Below are 24,218 nucleotides of genomic sequence, written 5' to 3' on the forward strand. Positions count from 1 at the left end.
GAGGAGGTATCAACCAGACACCCTCATTACTAACATAACTAAACTTGTAAGTAAAAAATTAAATAAACACACACACCGTGAATAAAACACTTTATTTGAAATACAACAGACACATTCTGTAATCATTTAAATTAACCAATATACTCACCCCAGGTCCGAAGGTAATCCAAGGGTTAAAGCGATGTCACATGTTTCTATTTTTAAATATCTTTATTTAGCTCCAAAAAGCATTCATTGCTGTACAAAAGCACATCAAAAAATGCATTCAAAAGATACATGCAAAAATGCATCAAAATCATGGTAAAATTCATGTTTTTTCCACAGCGTTTTTGCTGCCAAAAGATGCAGAAACTGCTGCATCCAAATACTCAAGGTGCGCACATAGTCTTACTCAGCTCTGCAGCCATTATTCCATGGTTTGGCCAGTTTAACATGCTCAAACTGGTGAAAAGTCCTCTTTACACTTGCCTGGGTCATACAGATGGAATCACATTAAAAGAGAACCTGACAGCTGATACATGCTGCCCGATCTATGAGTAGCATAGATCAGATACTGGCTGTATGATTCCAGACATGTATGTTTGACTGAAACGCAGCAGAGTTTCGGAGAAAAACATGCTTTAAATGTGGATGGCTTCTCTGTGCCCACTCCCTTTAAGTGACGGGTGTCTCCCTGCATGTCTTTATAGGGAGAGATCTGTCAGTCATTGGCAGTGGGCAAGAGAAGCCACCAGGGACTTGCCTGTCCAACCAGTCTTTCATTGCGGCTCGTTCCTCTACGACTTTTAAATTTTTTTATAATTAAACATATATGGCTGAAATCATACAGCCAGTGTCTGATGCTGCCCTGCATGTGTCAGCTGTCAGATTCACTTTAATATAATGTGAAATAATAAAAGACCATAGACATTTTGTAGAACATGTCATGTCAGTAATGTATATGAGCTTTTCTGCTCTGCTCACATTTGTAATGCTTGAGAGCTAAAGCTTATTGTTAGTAGCTGCTTGTTTAAAATTTTCTTTGTCACAATGCATTTATATAAGGCAATATAATGAGCTCTAATGGTTGTTTACTGGATTGAAAATAATAAGTGATTTAGCAAAAGAAAATAATAACAATCAGAAATGATGAAAAATTACATGTCTTACTTCAAAAGTGCTTGCTAGATAGTTTCAAAGCCCAGTCTGTACTTTTATGTGAAAATGTATCATATATGTGTGTATATATATATATATATATATATATATATATATATATATACATACAGTATATATAATTTTTCACACAAAAGTGCAATGTGGACCTCTTAAGAATCAGGAGCATTGCACTCCACCGCACCCCCTCATCAAGACTGTCATGAAGAACGCTGGTGTTGATGAATCGGTGCCTATCGGAAAGATTAAGTTTCAGATAGAGAGAAAACATGATGTTGGAGACAGCAGACAGACAATCACTGATGTTTTGCAATAGTGCGAGGGTGTCAGGAGAAGATGCAAATAATTGGGTGTTATCAGAGTAGAGATGATACTGATAGATAATCTACTGAGCTTGTCCAATTGGGGCTGTGTAGGGAGAAAAAAGGAGGAGACCTAGTTTTGAACCCCCAACAAACCCCAACAGTAAGGGAAAGAGGAGGTGAAGAAGAGCCAGCAAATTAGACACTGACAGCAAAGTGAGAGAGGTAGGGGCAGAACCAGCAGAGAGTGGTATCATTAAAGCTAATAGAGCACAGTATAATACCAATATCAGACACAATCCATGGTTGGGAGTGATGCTGTTTTTGAAAAAAAGAAGGCATGTTTTTCTAATCCTGGAAAACCTATTTAAAGGAAAACTGTCACCAGGTTCTATCTAGTCTGAGTGCAGCATAATGATGGAAAAGAGACCCTTATTGCGATGATGTATCACTTAGATTACTGGGTGCAATAGTTGTGACACAATCAGAGTTCTTAGATGTTGAATGCAGCAGAGCTCAGAAAGCTGTCCCCACCCACACCACAGCTTTCTGTGTGCATTGTCTATTAACAGTAAGCATTGACTGTATGGAAACAACAGCACACATCCTAATAAGTGGCACATCCCTGAAATGTGTCTAAGCCCCTACCTCATGCTGCTCTCAGATTACATAGCAAAAAACTGCTGACAGATTCTCTTTAAGTTTTTAGGTCTATGTACATACATTACTTAAGAATTTACCAAAATATTAAAATATAGATAACAATTAAATTGTCCAAAGACAAGCAGATTTCAACTTCAAAAATTACTATTTGGTATGAAAATGTCAGACATATGTAGGATGTATAATCAAATATAAATGATATAGAATATCTAAGTAATATAATGCAATCATACAGTTACAATTATTCACACCACTTCCATTGCAAGTTAGGTTTAGCAGCAAATTTTACAAACTTGTTGTTCTTTGCAATAAATCGATGAAACAAGAACAATTGAAAAATCTTAACACAACTAATAAAACAAGTGGTTTATCCTAATTAAACATAATATGTCACTCTTAATGACTACTACAGTCTCAGAGTTATTCAACCCACTTCATTAAAAAAAAGTCTTAGGGTACTTAATAGAGCACACTCTGGTTGTTATGACCTGCTGTAAACATAATGCGTAGCCAAACACCAGCTTCTAGCATCATTCCTGAAGAAACTTAGCCCATTCCTCATGGGCAATGGCCTCCAAGTCACGAATATTCTTGAGTTTGTGTGCTGCAACCACCTTCTTCAAATACCATCAAAGATTTTCTATTGATCTCAAGTCAGGCCAACCCAAAATCTTCCAGCACTTCTTCTGAAATGAAGCCTGGTAGACTTTGAGGTATGCTTCAAGTTATAGTCCTGTAGGAAGGTCCAATGACACCCAGACTTCATAGAAGGCAGGTTGTTTTCTCTTAAGATCTCCTGATACTTGATTGAATCTATCTTGTCCTTCAAATGCTGTAGGTTTATATTGCCAGAGAAAGCAAATCAGCCTCAGAACATCACTGAGTCACCACCATGCTTCACTGTAAGCAGGATGCTCTTTTCAGTGATTGCTTCATTCTTTCTCCTACCATCAATCCATTGGTCTGAAAAGTATCAGTTTTGTTTCATCGCTCAATAGAACAGAATCTTAAAATTTCTGTGGCTAGTTTATATGAATTTCGGAGCCAACTTTTCTTGAAGTTTTGGGTCAGTAAAGCTGTGCGTCTTGGAGTTTGGGCATGGAGACCTTCAGAATTCAGTATGTACTTTACCATGCAAACTGAAACCTCAGTGACTGCAACCACAAATGCCAAATTTGTTATGAAGGGGGTGAATAATTCTTAAACTGCAGTATCATTAAAAATAGCATTGTGTGTATAGTTTGGAGAAACTGCTTGTTATATTAATTGTGTTGAGATACAATATTTCAATTGTTCTTTTTTTCGTTTATTGCAAACAGAAAGTTTGTAAATTTTGCCAATAAACATTGATGGGTTGTATAATTTTAATTGCAACTGTAAATTTGTTCATTTCGACATATTATTAAACCATAATCCATATTATTTCAGGAATGCGTGGTTGTTTAGTGAGATGCATTATAATCAGTTGTCAATATACCTTTTATTTAATATGTACACTTTTCATTTTACAGTATGCTTACAATATTTCAGTTTATTTCAGGTCTCAAAAATACATCTGCCTATGTAAATGTGTGCATGGAATAAGGGCAGGGAGGGCTCAACTGTATTGTACAGACTGCTCGACAAAAGTACGGTACATGACAAATTGAGGATGACCTTGAGAGTAAATTTATAAACTCATTGTGTTTGGAATTGGAAATTCAGATCAGATTTCTATTTTTAAATACATGAATAAGTGCTAAATATGTTGGTAATATTTCAGCTTTCATTAAAATGATATTTAGCGTTTTGTGCTAAAATTTCAAAATCTGAAATGTTTAAGGTTCCCGCCACAAGACTTCAGATAGAATCAGAAAGTGTGAGGTTTGTACAGTTTTACACCATGGAGCTATCCAAGGTACTTGCAATGACTAAAGACACTTTTTCATTTTAAATTGAAAATCCTTATGCCCTTAATCTTTATCCTTAAAGTAACTGAACTCAAAAGCCGTAATAAACAGTAGGTTTAAGGAACACATCTCTCATACAGTGTTATATTATTTAAATTATAATAAAATTAATGTTTGCAGAATATAGTTTATAGTCTTTCTTTAGGTTTCCTAAAAAATTTTCCTTGTAAAATATAAGCAAAAAATATAAATTGAGAGATGTTATAGGTTATAACTGAAATAATTTCTTTTGCAATTTTTTGTAGTTTTATAATAAACAACAAAGACACCTTTTTCAACAATGCCACAAGAAGTCGGATTGTGCATCATATTTTGCAAAGAGTTAAATATGAAGAGGGGAAAAATAAAATAGGTAAGCAATACTTAGCACCTTTTTTTTAAGTGCTTGTAATATCAGGTTTTATGATGAGAGCTCTTTACAATGAAACTGTGACGTGTTGTCCATGTTTTAGGCAAAGTGTGGCCTTGGGCAAAATTAAAATTCCAAATGATAATATATTGCATCATTATAGAAAAAAATTAAGCTCTGATTCATCAAAACCACCATTGTTCATGCTAGTCTTGATGAGGGGATATGTTTGAATCAGAGGCGTCTTATTTTACAACAGATTTCTGGTGAAAAAACCTTTTATGAATCGTTAGGCACTTGTTTATTGGTTGACACAAGTAGATGAAGAATAATGGAGATAAGAAAATCACAAATATGATCGTTCTTTCCCTATACAAGATCATGTTATCAGCAGTACATCATCTTTTTACATGGGGTAATGTGCTGCTAAGAACAAAGATTTTTGTCCCAGCAATAAACCATTCTATCATCTCATGAATATGCTTTTGCTTATTTCTTGGGTAATTGTCTACACGTTTACACCTACGAACACTTGTGTAATCTGCTGGTATTTTTAAATGTAGATGCTACACACACACTGTATGTTCAACACACACACTCCATGCTACATAGAAACTGCATGCTACATATACACACTTCTTGCTACACACACATACTTTATGAAACATACTTTATCTGTTTCACACACACTGCATGATACACACACTGACACCTACACATTGTATGTTACACACACGCTTTATGTTACACACTCACATACACTGTATGTTAAGAAACAGACTCCAGGCTGGAATGCTAAACACACACACACACACAATGAATGCTACACATATGCACACACTGTTATACAGTACATACCTTCACAAACACACACACATTTCATATTATACACACACAGATATGTTGCAGAGGACAGTTTTTTCAGGCTATCTTTTCCTCTTCAGTTCCAGCATACTCTCACAGGTTGAGGAACCTTTGGTCATATGACCATGACGTCATTAAAAGTCCTTCTACACTTCTAACCTTGGAAACTGCAGTGACAATTCAGGACTGGCATTATTTGTTCAGACTCTGCTTTGTAAAAACGGCGGCCACAAACTAACTATTCCACCAAACTTGCGGCTGTGCAGGATCTTGTTGGGAGCCTTTTGGTGATGGGACCCTGGTCAATTGCCCAGTTTTCCTGCCCCAATGCCATCCCTGGTGATGTGAAAATCTAAGTCCCGGTCAACAAAAGCACAATAGAAAACAGACTAAAGTAAGAGAAATTATCCAGGAACATAGATATACTGTAGGCCTACATCCTAGAGACCAATGTTTCAGTTGAGGTGTAGAGCTTGCCTGCAAAGGTGCATAAAACTTTATGTGCATATCTTACCTTTTGCACCAGTGTAATTAGAAGACAGTCAAGCACTCTTTGTCCCTGAGCTGTGTTTCCTAAAATCAACATTGCAAGATCACAATCAAGAAAGATAGGCAATATTTTGTAAACCCCTTTACTTTATGATGCGAGACTGTAAGTAACTTTTAACCAAACAAATTGCTGGCACTTGAAAGCTTTGGATACCTTTGAAATACGAAAGAAATATTTTAGATATGTTATTGGTTACTGCGAATTAAAAAATGTGTATTAAATTTCAGGCTGAAATCTTCATTTCAACATTAATTTTAAGCCCCACTGATATAAGTTTGCATCCTGTTGCTACTTTGAGACGGTTTTCTTGTTGATGTTTCCCTCATTGTCATACACGCTGGATATAAGGTCTGTGTGTCCAGGATGCTGCTGACTTCACTAGCTCTTATGAACTAGCACCTTATCTCTTTAAAGTCTTTATATACCTTGTATACCTCATTGCACCAGTTTTCCTACCAGATCTTCCATTTTATCCACTTGCTACAGATCTGATAGTTGGTTATGTCAATATAATCAAGAGTCAAATCCTTCACCAATCATTAGCCCTTTTCTCAAATGCAATGCTCCTGTGAATGCAAAATACAAGAGCATTAATTGATTGAAAAAATGGATGAGGCAATATATCACCAATGTTAAACCCTTTCTAATGTACAGATTTTAACAACCAAAGGCCACGTTCAGTATTTGGTCAGCATTTTACATCAGTGTCTGTAAGCCAAAACCAAGAGTCGGTGAAAAATACAGGAGTGGTGCCCTTGTTTCTATTATATTTTTCCTATGACTGTTCCGCTCCTCATTTTGGCTTACAAATACTGATTTAAAATACTGTCCAAATACTGAATGTGTGAACATGGCCAAATGCATACTATCTTTCAGTGAACCCTATAGAATGCTATTGATCCTCTATTATTGAGTCTCTTTAATTCCAACTACATTTGAATTTCTCTCCAAGCCAAACTCTGAAGTCAAAGATGACTTCGATATTCAATAGTAACTCATGAATAAAATGTGTTATGTACACATTCTTGGTTAACATAGCATGACAAAGTCACTGGCAAAGTACTGGAGGGGAGATATGTAGTACTGAGATTGTTATCTTCAGTAATATAAACATAGGAAAAAGGTTCAAGCACACAAAGTGATGAGAGCAGTGGTGTACCGCCAATGGCGGCAGGCCACACCACTGCTATGGGGCCCATGAGCCGGGAGGGCCCCGAAGCAGCGGGGGAACGAGGAGGATAGGTGAGTATTGGGGGGAAGGGAGGTTGAGGCGCTGGAGGAGCGGGGCGCACGCAGTAGCCGGCTGCTGCAGCTACCACGTGTGCCCGCTGCTAAAGGGACATGAATATTCCTTTTTCTCCACTCCCATGGGCGTGGAGAAGAGGAAATATTCATTCTCCTTAGTAGCGGACACGGAGGAGCGCTGAGCCACGGCTCCTGCTGACAATGCCCGCTACTAAAGAAAATGCGTATTCACTCCTCTACCCGCACATAGTCCCGACGTGGAGAGCAGTGAATATGCCGGCAGCAGCAGCTCAAATCAGCATCTGAGAGAGCTGGAGCAGATGTGAGGAAGGAAGGTGAGTATAAGTGTTTATTTTTTTGTGTGCAGTGATGGGGCCATGCATACCAGGATTGGGGATGAGGAGGCCACACATACCAGGATTGAGGGACGAGGGGGCCACACATACTAGGATTGGGGGATGAGGAGGCCACACATACCAGTATTGGGGCAGGCCATGCATACCAGGATTGGGGGATGAGGAGGCCATGCATACCAGGATTGGGGGATGAGGAAGCCATGCATACCAGGATTGGGGGAATGAGGAGTCCATGCATACCAGGATTGGGGGATGAGGAGGCCATGCATACCAGGATTGGGGGATGAGGGGTGCCATGCGTACCAGGATTTGGAGATGAGGGGTGCCATGCGTACCAGGATTGGGGGATAAGGAATGCCATACGTACCAGGATTGGGGGATGAGGGGTGCCATACGTACCAGGATTGGGGGATGAGGGGTGCCATACATACTAGGATGGGGAAATTTACCAGTAGCTGCTGCATTTCCCACCCTAGGCTTATATTCGAGTCAATATGTTTTCCCAGTTTTTTGTGGTAAAACTAGGGGCCTCGGCTTATACGCGGGTCGGCTTATTTAAAATATACGGTATTTTAAAATCAGTGAATACGTGGTGCCCATAATACTGCAGGACTGTGGGGTGCATTATCCTATATGGGGGCTGCATTTTACCCTATGGGGTGTGTAATACACTGTATGGAGGACTATGGGGAGTGCATTATATTCTATGGAGGACCATGGGAAGTTCATTATACTATATGGAGGATTATGGGGGGTGCATTATACTATATGGAGGATTAGGGGGGGCATATTATACTAAATGGAGGATTATGGGTGGCGTATTATAGTATATGGAAGGCTATGTGGGGCCATTATAATATTTTGAGGGCTATGTGAGGGGCTATTATACTGGATAAAAGCAAATATACGGTGTGAAGGTTTGTGTGAGGTCCATCATACTGTTTGGAGGGCTGTGTGGGGGCCATTATAGTGTTTGGAGGGCTAGTGCGGTCCATTATACTGTATGTAGGCCCATTATACCATTATACTGTATGGAGGGCTGTGTGGGAGTCACAGTTGGGAGATCATACTGTGTTAGGATCACCATACTTTGCCAGGGGAGTTGAAGTGGGGTACAATAGGGTCATTATACTGTGTATGTGGAGGCTGATGTGGAGGAATGCACCATGGGGGTATCATACTGTTGGGACACTTTTATTGGCATCATACTTTATGGGGGCAATGGAAGAGGAATCTAGGACTTCAGCAGGAGGAAAATTACTACATAAAGGCTGGAAAGTTGTGAGATCTGCTCTTCTGTGACACAGACAAATATTTTTTTTTTTTGGGGGGGGGGTCCCAATTAGAGCTTCTGCTATGGGGCCCCATGATTTCTATGTATGCCGTGGATGAGAGGAGTTAATCAGCCATGTTTAGTGCTAGGGTGATTAAACACCTGTAGAGAGGGATGAGTTCAGAGGATAACCCAACTTTCTAGAGTCGTGTGTGGGGTGGGTCTGGAGGCACAAGCTCAGGAGCTGTATTGTTATGTGAAGGAAAGCTAAACTTTGGGTTGTTTGTTCCTGAAGTGGGCAGTTACCCATAGCAACATGGACATAGACATTATGTTTTGTTTTTCCTGTAAGGCCGGGAAGGCCGTGCTTGTTTTGCTAATATTGCTGTGGTTTATGCAGTACTCTTAATAACCCATCGGAAGATTTAAAGAGACTGTGTTCTTGTGTCTACCTCTATGTACAGCCGAGTGAACCGATCCACCACAATAGTATAATCCACAATGCTCATCCAAGCTAGATCCCCTAGTCATTGTCTTCTGTATGAATAAAAAAAGCTTTCATTTCCCCTGATTCAAGTTTGTATTGTCCATGTGTTTGATTTTATCTTTAACAAATTGTAGACATTCCATAGTTGTACATTTTATTACCCAGCTCTATTTTATGATATTATTTTATAGCATGTGTAAGAAATATATAAATATGCATGACATAAATAATACAGATGAGAAAATCTAATTTATATTAATCCAACAGTGTGGGAACTGAATCTTCCCTGCAAAGAACTTACAGTTAAAGTGATAATTGCAAGGGTTATAGAAAGCAGAATTTGAGTGCATTAATATGCAAGGTGGAAAATTACATTACTATCTCACTGGTCCCCCTTGACAGTAAAGTAGGCGTCAGCTTTCCTGAATAATTATCATCACATACCTGAAGGAAGACTTTACCATTTCAATTGCATTTTCTTATTCCTACATCGCTAAACAGATATTTACCTCCTTGATTACCATGTAAACATAGTTCTGATATTTACATACAATTAAATTAACAAAATGTGTTTTTTATTATGTGTAGATATATGTAAATTTCCAAAAGGAGACGTAAATGATAAATATGCCATCAGCTATATCATTGAAAATGGGTGAAGTAAATAACATTGACTGTCTTGTTACGGTGCCATCTATCAATTGGTGGGATATACTGGCAGAAAATGAACAGTCAATTCTTAGAGTTGATGTGTTTGATGCAAGAAAAAGTGTGAAAAGTTAAAACTAGCTATCTTATCTTCCTGTTTATGGGGAAGTGTAGTCGCAGTCAAGTCAAAGTACCCATTTCTATCGCTGAAAGCGCCTACAATTGGCTGTGAATAATCATAACTAGATCATTACCCAATAGAAGAAGGTGTCCTGGTCTGATGAATCATATTTTCTTTTACATCTTGTAGGTGGTTAACACTTTGAACAGAGCTGCTGTGCCAGCTATGGCTGTACAGCTTCTATACAAAAGAACAGGAGCTGTGCTGCCATAGCACTGGCAACATCCAGCAGCGGCCGCTACACTTTGAAAAGAGCTGCACTCAGGAAGGTCTGCAATTCTTTTTTCAAATGAAGAAAAGGAATCTAGTTGCTATCTTTCCACAGGATAGATGATAACTTATTGATTGCTGGGTGTCTGACCTCTGGTTCCCATACCAATTGGTAGAATGGGGCACTTTTATTCCCATTAGAATAGAGTGGCAGTGCACATACTCGAACGCGGCTGCATTTATTACTTATTCTCAACACTACTCTCAACTTTCTCCGACAGCCTAATAGAGAATGAATGGAGTGGCGGTCAAAAATTCCCTGTTTTGCCAATCAGTGGAGGTCCCAGTAGTCAGTGGAGGTCCCATTAGTCAGATCTCATTGACCAATAGGTTATCTGTTATTTGCGGATAGTTGATAACTTGTTTTTACCTGACATTCCCTTTAAAGGGAACATTTTACCAGTTTGAGCATGTTAAACTGGCCACATTATAAAATATTGGCTGCAGAGCTGAGTAAAATGTAGTTCTTATTTTCTAATATCTCCATTTCAGAGATATTGACTTGTAAATTTAAAGTTATAATTTATGTTATAGTTCAACTGGTGTTACCAGAGATTTGTCCTGGGGGTATCTACTTCTTCCTCTGTAATAGGATGTCAACTCATAAGCAGGCAGCATTATTCAGAAGAGAGAAGAACACGCCCTCCTCTCTTCACTGATCTCTGCAGCTACTGTGTAGAGAAACAGCAGAGCTGAGTTAATATATCCTAACAAACACTTCTAGATCTCATCTCAATGTAAGCTCTAACCTTCCCCCCACACTTACAGCACTGTGAGATGAGGTCTGAAAGTGTTTGCAATGATACTCGGCTTTGCTGTATCTCTACACAGTAGCTGCAGAGATCAGTGAGGAGAGAAGGGCATGTTTTTTTTTTCCCCTGCATGATGCAGCCTGCCTATGACTTGTCAATCTCATGCAGAAGAAGAAGTACATGCCGCCAAAAACAAGTCTCTGGTTGAACTATATCATAAATTTTAACTTAAACTTTACAAACTAATATCTCCGCAACGGAGAGGAGAAATTCAAAACCACAACTTTTTAATCAGCTCTGCGGCCACTATTCCATGTGGCCAGTTAAAATTGCTCAAACTGGTGAGATGTCCAGTGGCTACAACTAAAAGTTTATTGTTTTTTGCTGGGTCTTTTACTTCTTCTACCTACGGGAGAGAGGTGACTTTTCCAGTTTTGTGATCTCATTTCAGCAAATGTTTAATTTGTCCTTTTGCACCGCACAAATGATTATAATGGCCTTCTTCTTTCATGCATCTTGATTTTATAATGATAATTAAGGTGTTGAGATTGGTAAAGTATTGTTGATGCAGCATGATTTGTGGTCAGGACAATCAGTAAGTGTTTCTGTTTGACTAAACAGGTCTTGGCAACCAGGATTTAGGCTAAGGAATTATGAGCCATTCAGTTTAGTCATATAAAATTTATTATGCTGAAATTAACTTTCAAATCACATAGCAAAAACTAAACTGTGGAAACTAAACTCATAAACGCACTTCATCGTGCTAACCAATAGCATCATTTACGCACTGGCTCAAGTCCAATGCAGTTATATGGCTTATAATAGACTCTGAGTTGTGGTGGGCCGTAAAATATCACATAGTGTATAGAAGTCTACGGGGCCATACTGTAGCTTCATATTGCTCCGATTTTAAACTGAAGAATGCATATTCCTTGTCATTTTACAAAAAAGTAACAAACTTTAGTTGTTCATTGCAACATTAAATTTTCTGCTAAAAGGACTTTTTCTTCTTTTCACAGGACTGAACCGCTTACTTTCTAACTGTACTTATGAAGCTGCATTCCCTTTACACGAGGTATAATTTTAGTGTAACATGTCTGTACATTGTCATGATATAACATGGTTATCCTGCAAGATATAGTATGAGATTTTCCATAGTACTTAATGACTACAAACTGAATGAGTAGTGCTTACATTACCTTATAAAATGAGGATACAATATCGGAATTGACTAGCTTTCATTGTCTTATCCATAGTACACAGCACACAATATCAAATTGTTGCAACTTGTGTCTTTGTCTCATTTGTATTAAAGGGAGGTTACAGAAGTAAAAATTCAATAAAGACCCACGGAGCAGAAAATCACAGACATCTTCTTTTTGAGTGCTGGGCTTCCTGGGGGGTATGGTACAAATACCAGCCTCTGGATCTCGTACGGTAAATCTAAGTGTCTTATTCCGTGGCAGCTGGTGTTTATAACTGGTTTTCTTTACTGTTCACTTTCATCGTGATATTACCTGACAAGCTATTCTGTCACTGTGGTTTAAAGCTGCTATGTGTAGAGAATATATAAATTGCTTAGTGACTACCTGCCAGAACGAGGAAATATGAGACAAATAAAAACAATTGAAGAGTAAAGTTGTAAAATGTAGCTGGAGATTATAGCGGAAACCCTTAGTGAAGTAATTCATTTGCATCAACTGTCTACTTTTTGTTAATATCTGAAAAATTAACACCAGATAAAAATATTATCAGGTTATCTGTCATTAATTGGTATCTTCTATAGAAGAACTAGAGTATTCTATCTGCTAGACTGATTGACAAGTGACTGTCATGGCTCGACTCCGGTGACCTTTGGCTGTGGATTGGTTTCCCTGTCTGTTGGACCACAGCCTGTGTTGTCTCTATCCAGCTGCTGATAATGCTCTTGTCTTTGCCTTGCTTTGCTGCTTCTATGCAGGTGTTCTCGCTTCCTCGTTTGGTTTGTCCTACTACTTCTTGGGAGGGGCTATTTATATTCTCCTGGCACATGTAGCCTTTGCTGGCATTATTGCATGTTAGATGGATGTTTGGAGTCCCAACTTCCCAGAAAAGGATTATCTTGCTGAGGTTTTCTCTATTGCTTCTCCTGCAGTTTGTTTGTGTGTTCCCCTTCTCAGCACTTTTCTCATTTTATTACATTTAGAGTCTGAGGGTTTTCAGATATACGATTTTCAGGTATGCCGAAGGTCTTTTTCGGTTCCTTTCTTTTTCTTCCGTCTTTCATGTATGATTGTGTGAACACATCTTTAGGTCTGTGTCTCACCCTCAGTCTATCTGCAACACGTTTGGTTGTTGTTGTTTAGGGTGTAGTTGAGGGTGCAGTTAAGGACACTCAGGATCAGCCAACAATGAGTGGGGGAGCCATTGTTTAATTTTAGGGTGCCAACCTCCACGATCAGGCAGGGACAAATCATAGTCAGGTTAGGGTTTTGCCTATTTTGTATTTTAACCTGTGGTGTGCAGGTATAACATCTCTCTGGTTTGTTAATCTCCGTGTGAATGTTAGGGCTCAGTCATAACAGTGTCCCTTGTCTTTGCTGATCGACTGATTGACAGTTCATCAGTGTACTTCTTCACTGCTGCTGCTAAGATTTCACACTGTAGCTGTCAGTTAGGCTGGATAGGCAGAGATTGAATACTCTTGGGTTTATGAGCTCTCTCTATTTTACTGGATTCATAAAAAAACATTTTACTATCAGGTAGTAAAACTTTAAAAAATATAATACAGCTCTTCTGACATAGATTCTCAAAGTAGATATATCAGCCTCATCAGGTCTAGGAGATTAATTTAAAATGTACCGTTTGTCTTTTTCATTGGGATATCTGGGGACAGATCCTATTTTGCATTTAGTTGCAATGATTTGAGCATCTATATAGTAAGTGTATTTGTATTGCCATCTTTTATCTTAGTACAGCAGTATTTCAATGACAATTAAAGATATATGTTCAGTAACTGTTTTTGCAAACAGAGCTTGTTTAGTCTGAACAACGCAAACCTGAAAGATCTAACAGTCTGACTGTCAATTCGGCCATAGGGGAGTTGTTGGAAGCAGCATAGCATACCAGGATTACAGAACCTAGACGTTCGCACCTGATTTTTACTAGAAAGTAAGGCCCTTCAGAGGCAGTTTTTTAATTTTTCTAACTAGGATTATTTAGAAAAGTCTTCAGTATGTGGCTGTGTATACTAATTGTGGTGTAAAAGCTTTGAAAAGTCACAAAAAGTTAGTGCAACAAGGAGTTACGCAAAAATGTTGAAAATCTTGTCATTTTCACAGCAGCTTTGCTAAGCCCTGCCAAAATGGGTGGTGGGGGCACGGCGTGTGATCCTCGCTCATCAAGTTCATGGTGAGCGGCAGCGTTCACTGCTCCACAAATCTTCCTCCAGTCTCAGACTGGAATAAGATTTGTGTCAAGTTACACACACAGGCATATGCCACTTCACGCCTTGCCTCACTCACTAAGAGATGTGCGCCTCTTAATGAATCAAAAGTCTCATACTCCACCCCATCCCCTCCTCCCGACAGGTGTGAAAAATGCCAGTATTGATAAATTGATTGAGGCCAAAGTGTAGTACTGGTGCTCACAGTGCAGGACCTTGTATACTGAGGTATAATTTATGTTGCATAATAGTAACCAGACCAGGGGATAGACCTGCAGTACTGGAGTATATACAGTGGGGAAAATAAGTATTTGATACACTGCTGATTTTGCAAGTTTTCCCACCTACAAAGAATGGAGAAGTCTGTAAGTTGTATCATAGGTACACTTCAACTGTGAGAGACAGAATTTTAGAAAAAAAATCCCGAAAATCACATTGTATGATTTTTACATAATTAATTAGCATTTTATTGCTTGAAGTAAATATTTGATACAGTAGAAAAACAGAACTTAATATTTGGTACAGAAACTTTTGTTTGCAATTACAGAGGTCAGATGTTTCCTGTAGTTCTTGACCAAGTTTGCACACACTGCAGCCGGGACTTTGGCCCACCCCTCCATACAGATCTTCTCTAGCTCTTTCAGGTTCTGGGACTGTCGCTGGGCAACATTGAGTTTCAGCTCCCTCCAAAGATTTTCTATTGGGTTCAGGTCTGGAGACTAGGCCACTCCAGGACCTTGAAATTCTTCTTACGGAGCCACATCTTAGTTGCCATGGTTGTGTGTTTTGTGTCATTGTCATGCTGGAAGACCCTGCACGACCCATCTTCAATGCTCTTACTGAGGGAAGGAGGTTGTTGAGCAAAATCTGGCGATACATGACCCCATCCATCTTCCATTCAATACAGTGCAGTCACTCTGTCCCTTTTGCAAAAAGCACCCCCAAAATACGATGTTTCCTTCACCATGCTTCACAGTTGGGACGTGTTCTTGAGTTTGTACTCATCCTTCGTCTTCCTCCAAACACAGTGAGTGGAGTTGAAACCAAAAAGTTCTATTTTGGTCTCATCTAAACACATGACCTTCTCCAATACCTCCCCTGGATCACCCAGATGGTCATTGGCAGACTTCATATGGGCCTGGACATGTGCTGGAGTGAGCAGGGACACCTTAAGTGCCGTGCAGGATTTTCATCCATGACGGTGTAGTGTGTTACTAGTGGTAATGTTTGAGACTGTGGTCCCAGCTCTGTCCAGGTCATTGACCAGGTCCTCCCATTTAGTTCTGGGCTGATTCCTGACCTTTCTCAGAATCATCCTTACCCTATGAGGCAAGATCTTGCATGGAGCCCCAGACTGAGGAAGATTGACAGTCATCTTGAGTTTCTTCCATTTTCTATTTTTTATTTTTTCATTTTTTATACAAAAAGTGAAACTCATATATTATATAGAGTCATTACAAACAGGGTGATCTATTTCAAGTGTTTATTTCTGTTAATGTTGATGATTATGGATTACAGTCAATGAAAACACAAAAGTCATTATCTCACTAAATTAGAATACTTTATAACACCAGCTTGAAAAATATTTTTAAAATCTGAAATGTTGGCCTACTGAAATGTATGTTCAGTAAATGCACTCAATACTTGGTCGGGCTCCTTTTGCATCAATTACTGCATCAATACGATGTGGCATGGAGGCGATCAGCCTGTGGCACTGCTGAGATGTTATGGAAGCCCAGGTTGCTTTGATAGCTGCCTTCAGCTCGTCTGCATTGTTGGGTCTGGTGTCTCTCATCTTCCTCTTATTAATACACCATAGATTCTCTATGGGGTTAAGGTCAGGCGAGTTTGCTGGCCAATCAAGCTCAGTGATAATGTTGTTTTTAAACCAGGTATTGGTACTTTTGGACAGGTGGCAAGTCCTGCTGGAGAATGAAATTTCCATCTCCATAAAGCTTGTCAGCAGAGGGAAGCATGAAGTGCTCTAAAATTTCCTAGTAGACGGCTGCACTGACTTTGGTCTTGAGAAAACACAGTGGACCTACACCAGCAGACGACATGGCTCCCCAAACCATCACTGATTGTGGAAACTTCACACTAGACCTCAAGCAGCTTGGATTGTGGCCTCTCCACTCTTCCTCCAGACTCTGGGACCTTGATTTCCAAATGAAATGCAAAATTTACTTTCATCTGAAAACAACACCTTGGACCACTGAGCAACAGTCCAGGTCTTTTTCTCCTTGGCCCAGGTAAGACGCTTCTGGCGTTGTCTATTGGTCATGAGTGACTTGACACAAGGAATGCGACACTTGTAGCCCATGTCCTGGATGCATCTGTGTGTAGTGGCTCTTGAAACAATGACTCTAGCAGCAGTCCACTCCTTGTGAATCTCCCCCAAATTTTTGAATGGCCTTTTCTTAACAATCCTTTCAAGGCTGTGGTTATCTCAGTTGCTTGTGCACCTTTTTCTACCACACTTTTTCCTTCCACTCAAATTTCCATTAATATACTTGGATACAGCACTCTGTGAACCGCCAGCTTCTTTAGCATTGACCTTTTGTGGCTTATCCTACTTGTGGAGTGTGTCAATGACTGCCTTCTGGACATCTATCAAGTCAGCAGTCTTCCCCATAATTGTGGAGCATACTGAAACAAACTAAGGGACCTTTTTAAACGCTTGGGAAGCCTTTGCAGGTGTTTTTTGTTAATTATTCAAATTTACTGAGATAATGACTGTTGTGTTTTCATTGGCTGGAAGCCATAATCATCAACATTAACAGAAATAAACGCTTGAAATAGATCACTCTGTTTGCAATGACTCTATATAATATATGAGTTTCACTGTTTTGTATTGAAGAACTGAAACAAATTAACTTTTTGATCATATTCTAATTTAGTGAGAAGCACTTGTATTTTATTTTAGAGTTATTTTTAGATTGCCAGGGGAAAGACTTGCAGCGGATCTTGTGTTTTTCTTTTAGATTGTATTTCTTTTAGGAAATTTTAATTTATTATAACAATTTGGACCTTTTATTCCTCTGTTGGTTTTCTTACAGGAGGTATTTTGGTGAGAAGATTGGTCTATATTTTGCGTGGCTGGGTTGGTATACTGGAATGTTATTCCCAGCGGCAATCATCGGACTATTTGTATTCTTATATGGAATGTTTACATTGGATAGCTGCCAAGTCAGGTAATCCCTCTGAGATAATATCTGCAAAATTCACTTCTTAGTATTTTACATCTAGCACATAGATTAATTTTACATTGATTCTACTGAGGTGATATCTTTATGTGGCGAATGTGACTGTTATTTTGGCACTATAGCTTCCTACGATGGTGCTCTGCCTCATGCTCTGGGGTATGTATATCACTTTTATTGGAGCACTCTCTCTTTAATGTAGGTGATACAACTGGCTCTTCTCACCTTCAGCCACACATACACACACACACACACACGAGACCTTCTTACACAACCCTGCTCATGGTCCACAAACTCTCCAAAAACAGTCGATTTTGCCAAAAGAACAAATCCCACAAAAGGAGCTTTAAAAACCTATATTTAGGAAAATAAATCTATATTTTTCGATGGATGTCTGTGGGCCTATTTGGCTTAAAAAAAAACAAGCTCTGAATCTTGGACCACATATGTGTGTGGCCTGGTCTTAGATGAACCTTTAATATGAACTCACAAATGTATTTCATCACTTAACTCTTATTACAGATCTAATAGTTTAATAGCCTGTCTTTTATAAGAAAATTCCAAAAACTTATGGCGTCATCTGGGGACAATTTTTGCCAGTTATATGTAACTGAACTTAAAGGTGTCAAGTAGACTTTTCCATGGTCTTTCATTCCTTAGGATAGGCCATTAATATTGGATTGCTGGGGGTCCGACTCTCGGCACCACACCGATCAGATGTTTGAAGGGGCTGCAGAGTTTCTGCGAATGGCATAAAGCTGCCATGCCTAACACAGCCAGTACAAAAATCACCACTTGAGCAAGTACGAAGCTTTGTAAAATGCAATGTAAACAATTAAAAGGATGCAGTTCTCACACAAACGCTGCAGTTCTTTCAAACAGCTGATCAGCAAGGGTGCCAAGAGTCAGACAATAACCGATCTAATACCAGTTGATTGCAGTGGTGCTGAGAGTCAGATACCAATCTATTATCTTTTTTAAAAAAACTGAGATAACCCCTTTCAAGGGAACTTTTCACCAAATATGACATGTTGAACACAGACACAAAATGTAATACTGATTGCAGAGCAGAATAAAATGTTTTTTTTTTTACCTTTCCATTGTGCAGATATTAGCAATCAAAGTTATTTGGCAGCTAATGAGTTCATTTTTGTTAAGTCCAAGTGGGCGTTATCAGAGTGTTTTCACTGGAGGGGTGTACATTTACCACCTGTATGATGTTGCCCAATCATAAGCAAGCAGCAGCACACAGGTGAAAAAGAACACGCCCCACAATTGCTTAAAGCAGATTTCTCACTGTGTACCATGTAATGAGCGTACCGCTCCTGGTACTTTAATCCCCTAAATGCTGCTATCGGGAAAGAAGCCCCTCTGTTCTTGGATCGGAGACCAGCGACGTCATCGCGGGGACCCGATCGTTGCCATGGTGACCCGATGTCATCATGACAGCATCCGGGTCACCAGGCACTAGCAAGTTAGTTTGATCATGAGCAGTGTATGATCTAACTAACTTGAGTCTGCAGCATTGACAGGTTATAAGGTATAGCAGTGATCTGGCACTGCTATACCTTCTAACTGCAACCAGGCTACAGAAAGTGAAAGTCCCATAATGGGACAAAGTAAAAAAGTGAAAAAAAAAGTGAAACAAAGTTGTAAAAATATATTTTTTAAAAATCACAAAATAATAATAACAAATATATATATATGTATATATATATATATATATATATATATATATATATTGTACCCATAAATAAATATTATTATGAAAAAAAAAAAAACACAATAAAAGTACACATATTTGGTATTGCCGCGTCCGGATTGACCTAACCTATAAAACTGTTCCACTAGTTAACCACTTTAGTGAACATGGTAAAAAAAAAAAAACAAGGAAAAAACTATGCTTTATCTTCATGCTGCCGAACAAAAAGTGGAATAAAACGTGATCAAAAAGACGAATGTAAATAAAAATGGTACCGCAGAAAACGTCACCTTGTCCCGCAAAAAACAAGCTGCCATACAGCTCCATCAGCCCAAAAATAAAAAAGTTATAGCTCTCAGAATAAAGCAATGCAAAAATAATTCTTTTTTCTGCAAAATAGTTTTTATTGTGTAGAAGCGCAGAACATAAAAAAATATCTAAATGTGCTATTGCTGTAATCATACTGACGCAAGGAATAAAGCTGGCTTATAAATTTTACCATATGCGGAACGTCATAAAAAAAAAAAAAAAAAAAACAATTCCTGAATTGTTAGTTTTCGTTTATTCTGCCTCCCAAATATCGTAATAGAAAGCGATCAAAAAATATCGTGTGCCCGAAAATGGTACCAATAATAAAATCAACCCGTCCCTCACATGACTCTGTCAGCAGAAATATGGAAAAATTATAGCTCTCAAAATATGGCGATGCAAAAAACAGTTTTTGCAACAACAAAAAAGCGTCTTTAAGTATGTGACAGCAGCCAAACATAAAAACTCGATATAAATCTGGTATCGCTGTAATCTCACCAACCCAAAGAATACAATCGTCTAATCACTTATACCGCTCGAGGAACAGCGTAAAAAATAAATAAAACCAATTCTTCCCCTTGCTGTTGATTTGTTCATTCTGCCTCCCAAAGATCGCAGTAAGGCTCGGCTCACATTTATCCTGCGCTCTGTGCTGAGCGCTTACACCGGAGTTTCCGTGTAAATCTCTGAAATACGTGATTCAGATGCAACCCCAGGCAGAAAATTCCCTATAACGAGGTAGATGGACACACTGTGGACGTAGTCTCGCATATGATCCGGCGATGTCTGTCTTTTTAGGCGTGCATAAAAGCGCCTTCAGCCACAGTGTTGTGCACCTTTGAAAAAAAGGACACCGCTAAGCAGAGGTCAGACAGAGCCCAGAGTAACTCTGCTGTCTCATTATAGTTAATGGATTCCTTGGGGGTTTCATCTGAATTACGTCACTCAGAGATTTAAATGGAAACCCTGATATCATTGCTTAGCATAGAGCACAGGATAAATGGGAACATTTTACATAACATTTTGGATCACAATAAAAGCTCTGACTCAATCCACAAAAAAAGCAAGTCCCCACTCAGGTTTGTCATCTATTGGCAGAAATATTTAGGGGGTTTCCATGTTACTGGTAGCACAAAGGTTCTGGAAAAGCGAAATGACCCTTTCTCCCCAAAAGAAATTCAGCAAATTCTGTGCTCCCAAATCCAAATTCCCCCCTCCCTTCTGAGCCCCACAGTGTGCCTAAACTGCACTTAGCGTCTACATGTTTGGCATTTCTGTAGCGATGAGAGCATGCCTAATTTATAGGTGCATGTCTCCAGGAGCATGAGCTGGGCATAACTTTCTGGTCAGTACAATGTACTGGTCACTACAATGTACTGGTCACTACAATGGCAGTTTGCAATTTTCACTCAGCAACATGCGCTGCTGCTTGTTCCTGGAAAACACCCATGTAGTTAAAAATCCTCACCACACCTGTAGATAAATTCCCAAAGTGGTATAATTTCCAAAGGGGGGTCACTTGAGGGGGGATTCTGCTCTTCTAGTACTTAGGGTCTCTGTATATGGAGTCCGCAAACGAATCTAGGAAAATGTGCGCTCATTCCTTCCAGAGTCTCGCCGTGTAGCTAAGCAGTACTGCACAGGCACATATGGGGTATTTCTACATTCAGCAGAAATTGTGTGTCAAATTGTGGCACCATTTTTACCCATTTCCCAGTGTGAAAATGTAAAATCTGGGGCTAAAACAAAACGTTGGTAGTAAAAATGTAATTATTCTTTCTTCACCACCCAATGGTGTAAAATTCTTTGAGGCACATATGGTGTCAACATGGTCACTGTAGTTTGTAAAATGGGGTCTCTCAGGGGGGTTCTGCTGTTCTGACACCTTAAGGGCTCTGCCAATGTGACATGGAACCATCAAACCAGTCCAGCAAAATATGAACTCCAATATGGCGCTCCTTCCCCTTTGAACTCTCCCATGTGCCTCAAAAGTAGTTTTCGACCACATATGGGGTATCACCGTACTCAGGAGAAATTGCACAACAAATTTTGGGGTCCATTTTCTCCTGCTATCCTTGTGAAAATGAAAAAATTGGGGGCTAAAACAACTTATTTGTGGGAAAAATATTTTTTTTTTCATTTTCACAGATCAACATTGTAAACTTCTGTGGGTTCAAGGTGCTGACCACACATCTAGATAGGTTCCCTGAGGGATCTAGTTTCCAAAATTTGTCACTTGCGGGGGGGTTTCCATTGTTTAGACACATCAGGGGCTCTCCAAATGCGACATGACACCCGCAGACAATTCATCAAGTCTGCGTTCCAAACCGCAACTCCTTCTTTTCTGAGTTCTGCTGTGTGCCCAAACAGTGGTTTACTCCCACATATGGGGTATCTGCATACTCAGGAGAAATTGCACAACAAGTTTTGTTTTCCATTTTCTCCTGTTACCCTTGTGAAAATAACAAATTGGTGCTAAAAGAACATTTTTGGACAAAAAATAATGCATTTTTATTTTCACGGCTCAATGTTATAAACTTCTGTGAAGCACTTGGGGGTTCAACTAACCACACATCTAGATATGTTCCCTGAGGGGTCTAGTTTCCAAAATGGTGTCACTTTGTCACTTGTGGGGGGTCTCCACTGTTTAGGCACATCAAGGGCTCTCCAAATGCAACATGGCATCCTCTAATTATTACAGCAAATTTTGCATTCAAAAAGTCAAATGGCGCTCCTTCCCTTCTGAGCCCTGCCGTGCGCCCAAATAGTAGTTTTCCTCCACATATTGGGTATTGGCGTACTCAGGAGAAATTGCACAACAAATTATATGGTGCAATTTCTCCTGTTACCCTAATGAAAATGCAAAATTTGGAGCTAAATATCTATTTTTGTGGGAAAAATGTGAAATTTTTATTTTCACAGCTTAATATTATAAACTTCTGTCATGCACCTGAGGGTTCAAGGTGCTCACTACACATCTAGATAAGTTCCCTGAGGGGGTCTAGTTTCCAAAATGGTGTCACTTGTGGGGGTCTCCACTGTTTACACACATCAGGGGCTCTCCGAACGCAACATGGCGCCAGTTAATTATTCAAGCAAATTTTGCGTTCAAAAAGTCAAATGGCACACATATGTGGTATTGGCATGCTCAGGAGAAATTGCACAACTAATTTTGGAGTCCATTTTTTCCTGGTACCCTTGCGAAAATAAAACAGATTTGGGTCTAAAGTAAAATTTTTGTGAAAAAAAGTTAAATGTTCATTTTTATCTTCCACATTCCAAATATTCCTGTGAAGCACCTGAAGGGTTAATAAACTTATTGAATATGGTTTTGAGCGCTTTGAGGGGTGCAGTTTTTAGAATGGTGCCACTTTTAGGTATTTTCTGCCATATAGACGCCTCAAAGTCACTTCAAATGTGATGTGGTTCCTAAAAAAATGGTTTTGTAAATTTTATTGGAAAAATGAGAAATGGCTGGTCAACTTTTAACCCTTATATCTTCATAACAAAAAAAAATGTTGTTTCAAAAATTGTGATGATGTAAAGTAGACATGTGGGAAATGTTATTTATTAACTATTTTGTGTGACATATCTCTCTGATTTAAGGGCATAAGAATTCAAAGTTTGAAAATTTCAAAATTTTCAAAATTTTCTCCAAATTTCCGTTTTTTTCACAAATAAACGCAATTCATATCAAAGAAATTTTATCACTATCATGAAGTACACTATGTCTCATCTCAGAATCAGTGGGATCCATCAGAATCAGTGGGATCCGTTGAAGCGTTTCAGAGTTATTACCACATAAAGTGACTTTGGTCAGAATTGTAAAACTGGTCGTTAAGGTGCAAACAGCCTTTGGGGGTAAAGGGGTTAAGGTACAGTGAATGTTTAATATCAGGATTTACATGTAGTAAAGACATAAATGAAACAAGTGAACCTGTTGTGAGATATTCCTCAATATGATTAGTTTCCCAGCTGGGTAGTCACATTCTGCATTCTTCTCTCTTTACCTCTTAGAAGAGTGTGCTGCAGAATCACAGTGTTCTTCCTTATTACATTACTTCACGCTGAATGAAGAGAAGTAGGACAATCATTATACATCAATTAGCTCCTTTGACTTTATACTGCAGGGATCACTTTGACAATGCTGTGCAGTGCGACCTCAAATACTTACATGCAGAGCATTTTACGGTCATAATTGCTTCAGTCCAATGGGGGAAATAAGTCTCGGCCAATCTGTGTCTCATTCTTCTGTTTTATAGCAAAGAAATCTGCCAAGCCGCAAATGTAACCATGTGTCCACTGTGTGATAAATACTGCCCCTATATGAGGTTATCAGACAGCTGCGTCTATGCCAAGGTAATCCCATACCCTCTGAGAATAGCAATGCCATTTGCCTGAAATCTAATCTGATCTCTAATCTTGTGAAGTAGACGTAAATCAATAATGTCATAGCAACAAGAAGCTAAAATAAATCTATAATATTATAAACAACAGTAATTTCAACCAAATTAGGAAAATAGTCAGGAAAAACAGAAT

The 24,218-nt window shown here is 39.0% G+C and overlaps 1 protein-coding gene and 1 long non-coding RNA gene across 6 annotated transcripts in view; one reads left to right on the plus strand and one right to left on the minus strand.

The window, feature by feature from the left end:
- LOC141165681 (uncharacterized) overlaps positions 1-24,002 on the minus strand; it is a 79,118-nt gene extending 55,116 nt beyond the window's left edge. Inside the window, exons 1-2 of one of the 2 annotated variants that reach the window (XR_012251188.1) lie at positions 23,854-24,002; positions 23,690-23,746 (exon numbers count right to left, since the gene is read on the minus strand). This is a non-coding gene — a long non-coding RNA (uncharacterized lncRNA). Of the gene's footprint in view, positions 1-23,616; positions 23,747-23,853 lie in introns of both variants that reach the window. The other variant, XR_012251187.1, reaches the window with a different exon arrangement.
- Positions 1-24,218, plus strand: part of ANO4 (anoctamin 4) — a 344,842-nt gene that overhangs the window by 248,906 nt on the left and 71,718 nt on the right. For all 4 annotated transcript variants that reach the window (XM_073651462.1, XM_073651463.1, XM_073651464.1 and 1 more), the window contains 5 exons: positions 4,315-4,421; positions 12,064-12,119; positions 12,360-12,481; positions 17,525-17,659; positions 23,942-24,038. In XM_073651462.1, the coding sequence (XP_073507563.1) occupies positions 4,315-4,421; positions 12,064-12,119; positions 12,360-12,481; positions 17,525-17,659; positions 23,942-24,038 (517 nt within the window). The remainder of the gene's footprint in view (positions 1-4,314; positions 4,422-12,063; positions 12,120-12,359; positions 12,482-17,524; positions 17,660-23,941; positions 24,039-24,218) is intronic.

This window comes from Phyllobates terribilis, unplaced genomic scaffold (genome assembly GCF_046119375.1).
Source record: "Phyllobates terribilis strain yellow unplaced genomic scaffold, ASM4611937v1 Scaffold_11__3_contigs__length_659146591, whole genome shotgun sequence".
Lineage (NCBI taxonomy): Eukaryota > Metazoa > Chordata > Amphibia > Anura > Dendrobatidae > Phyllobates > Phyllobates terribilis.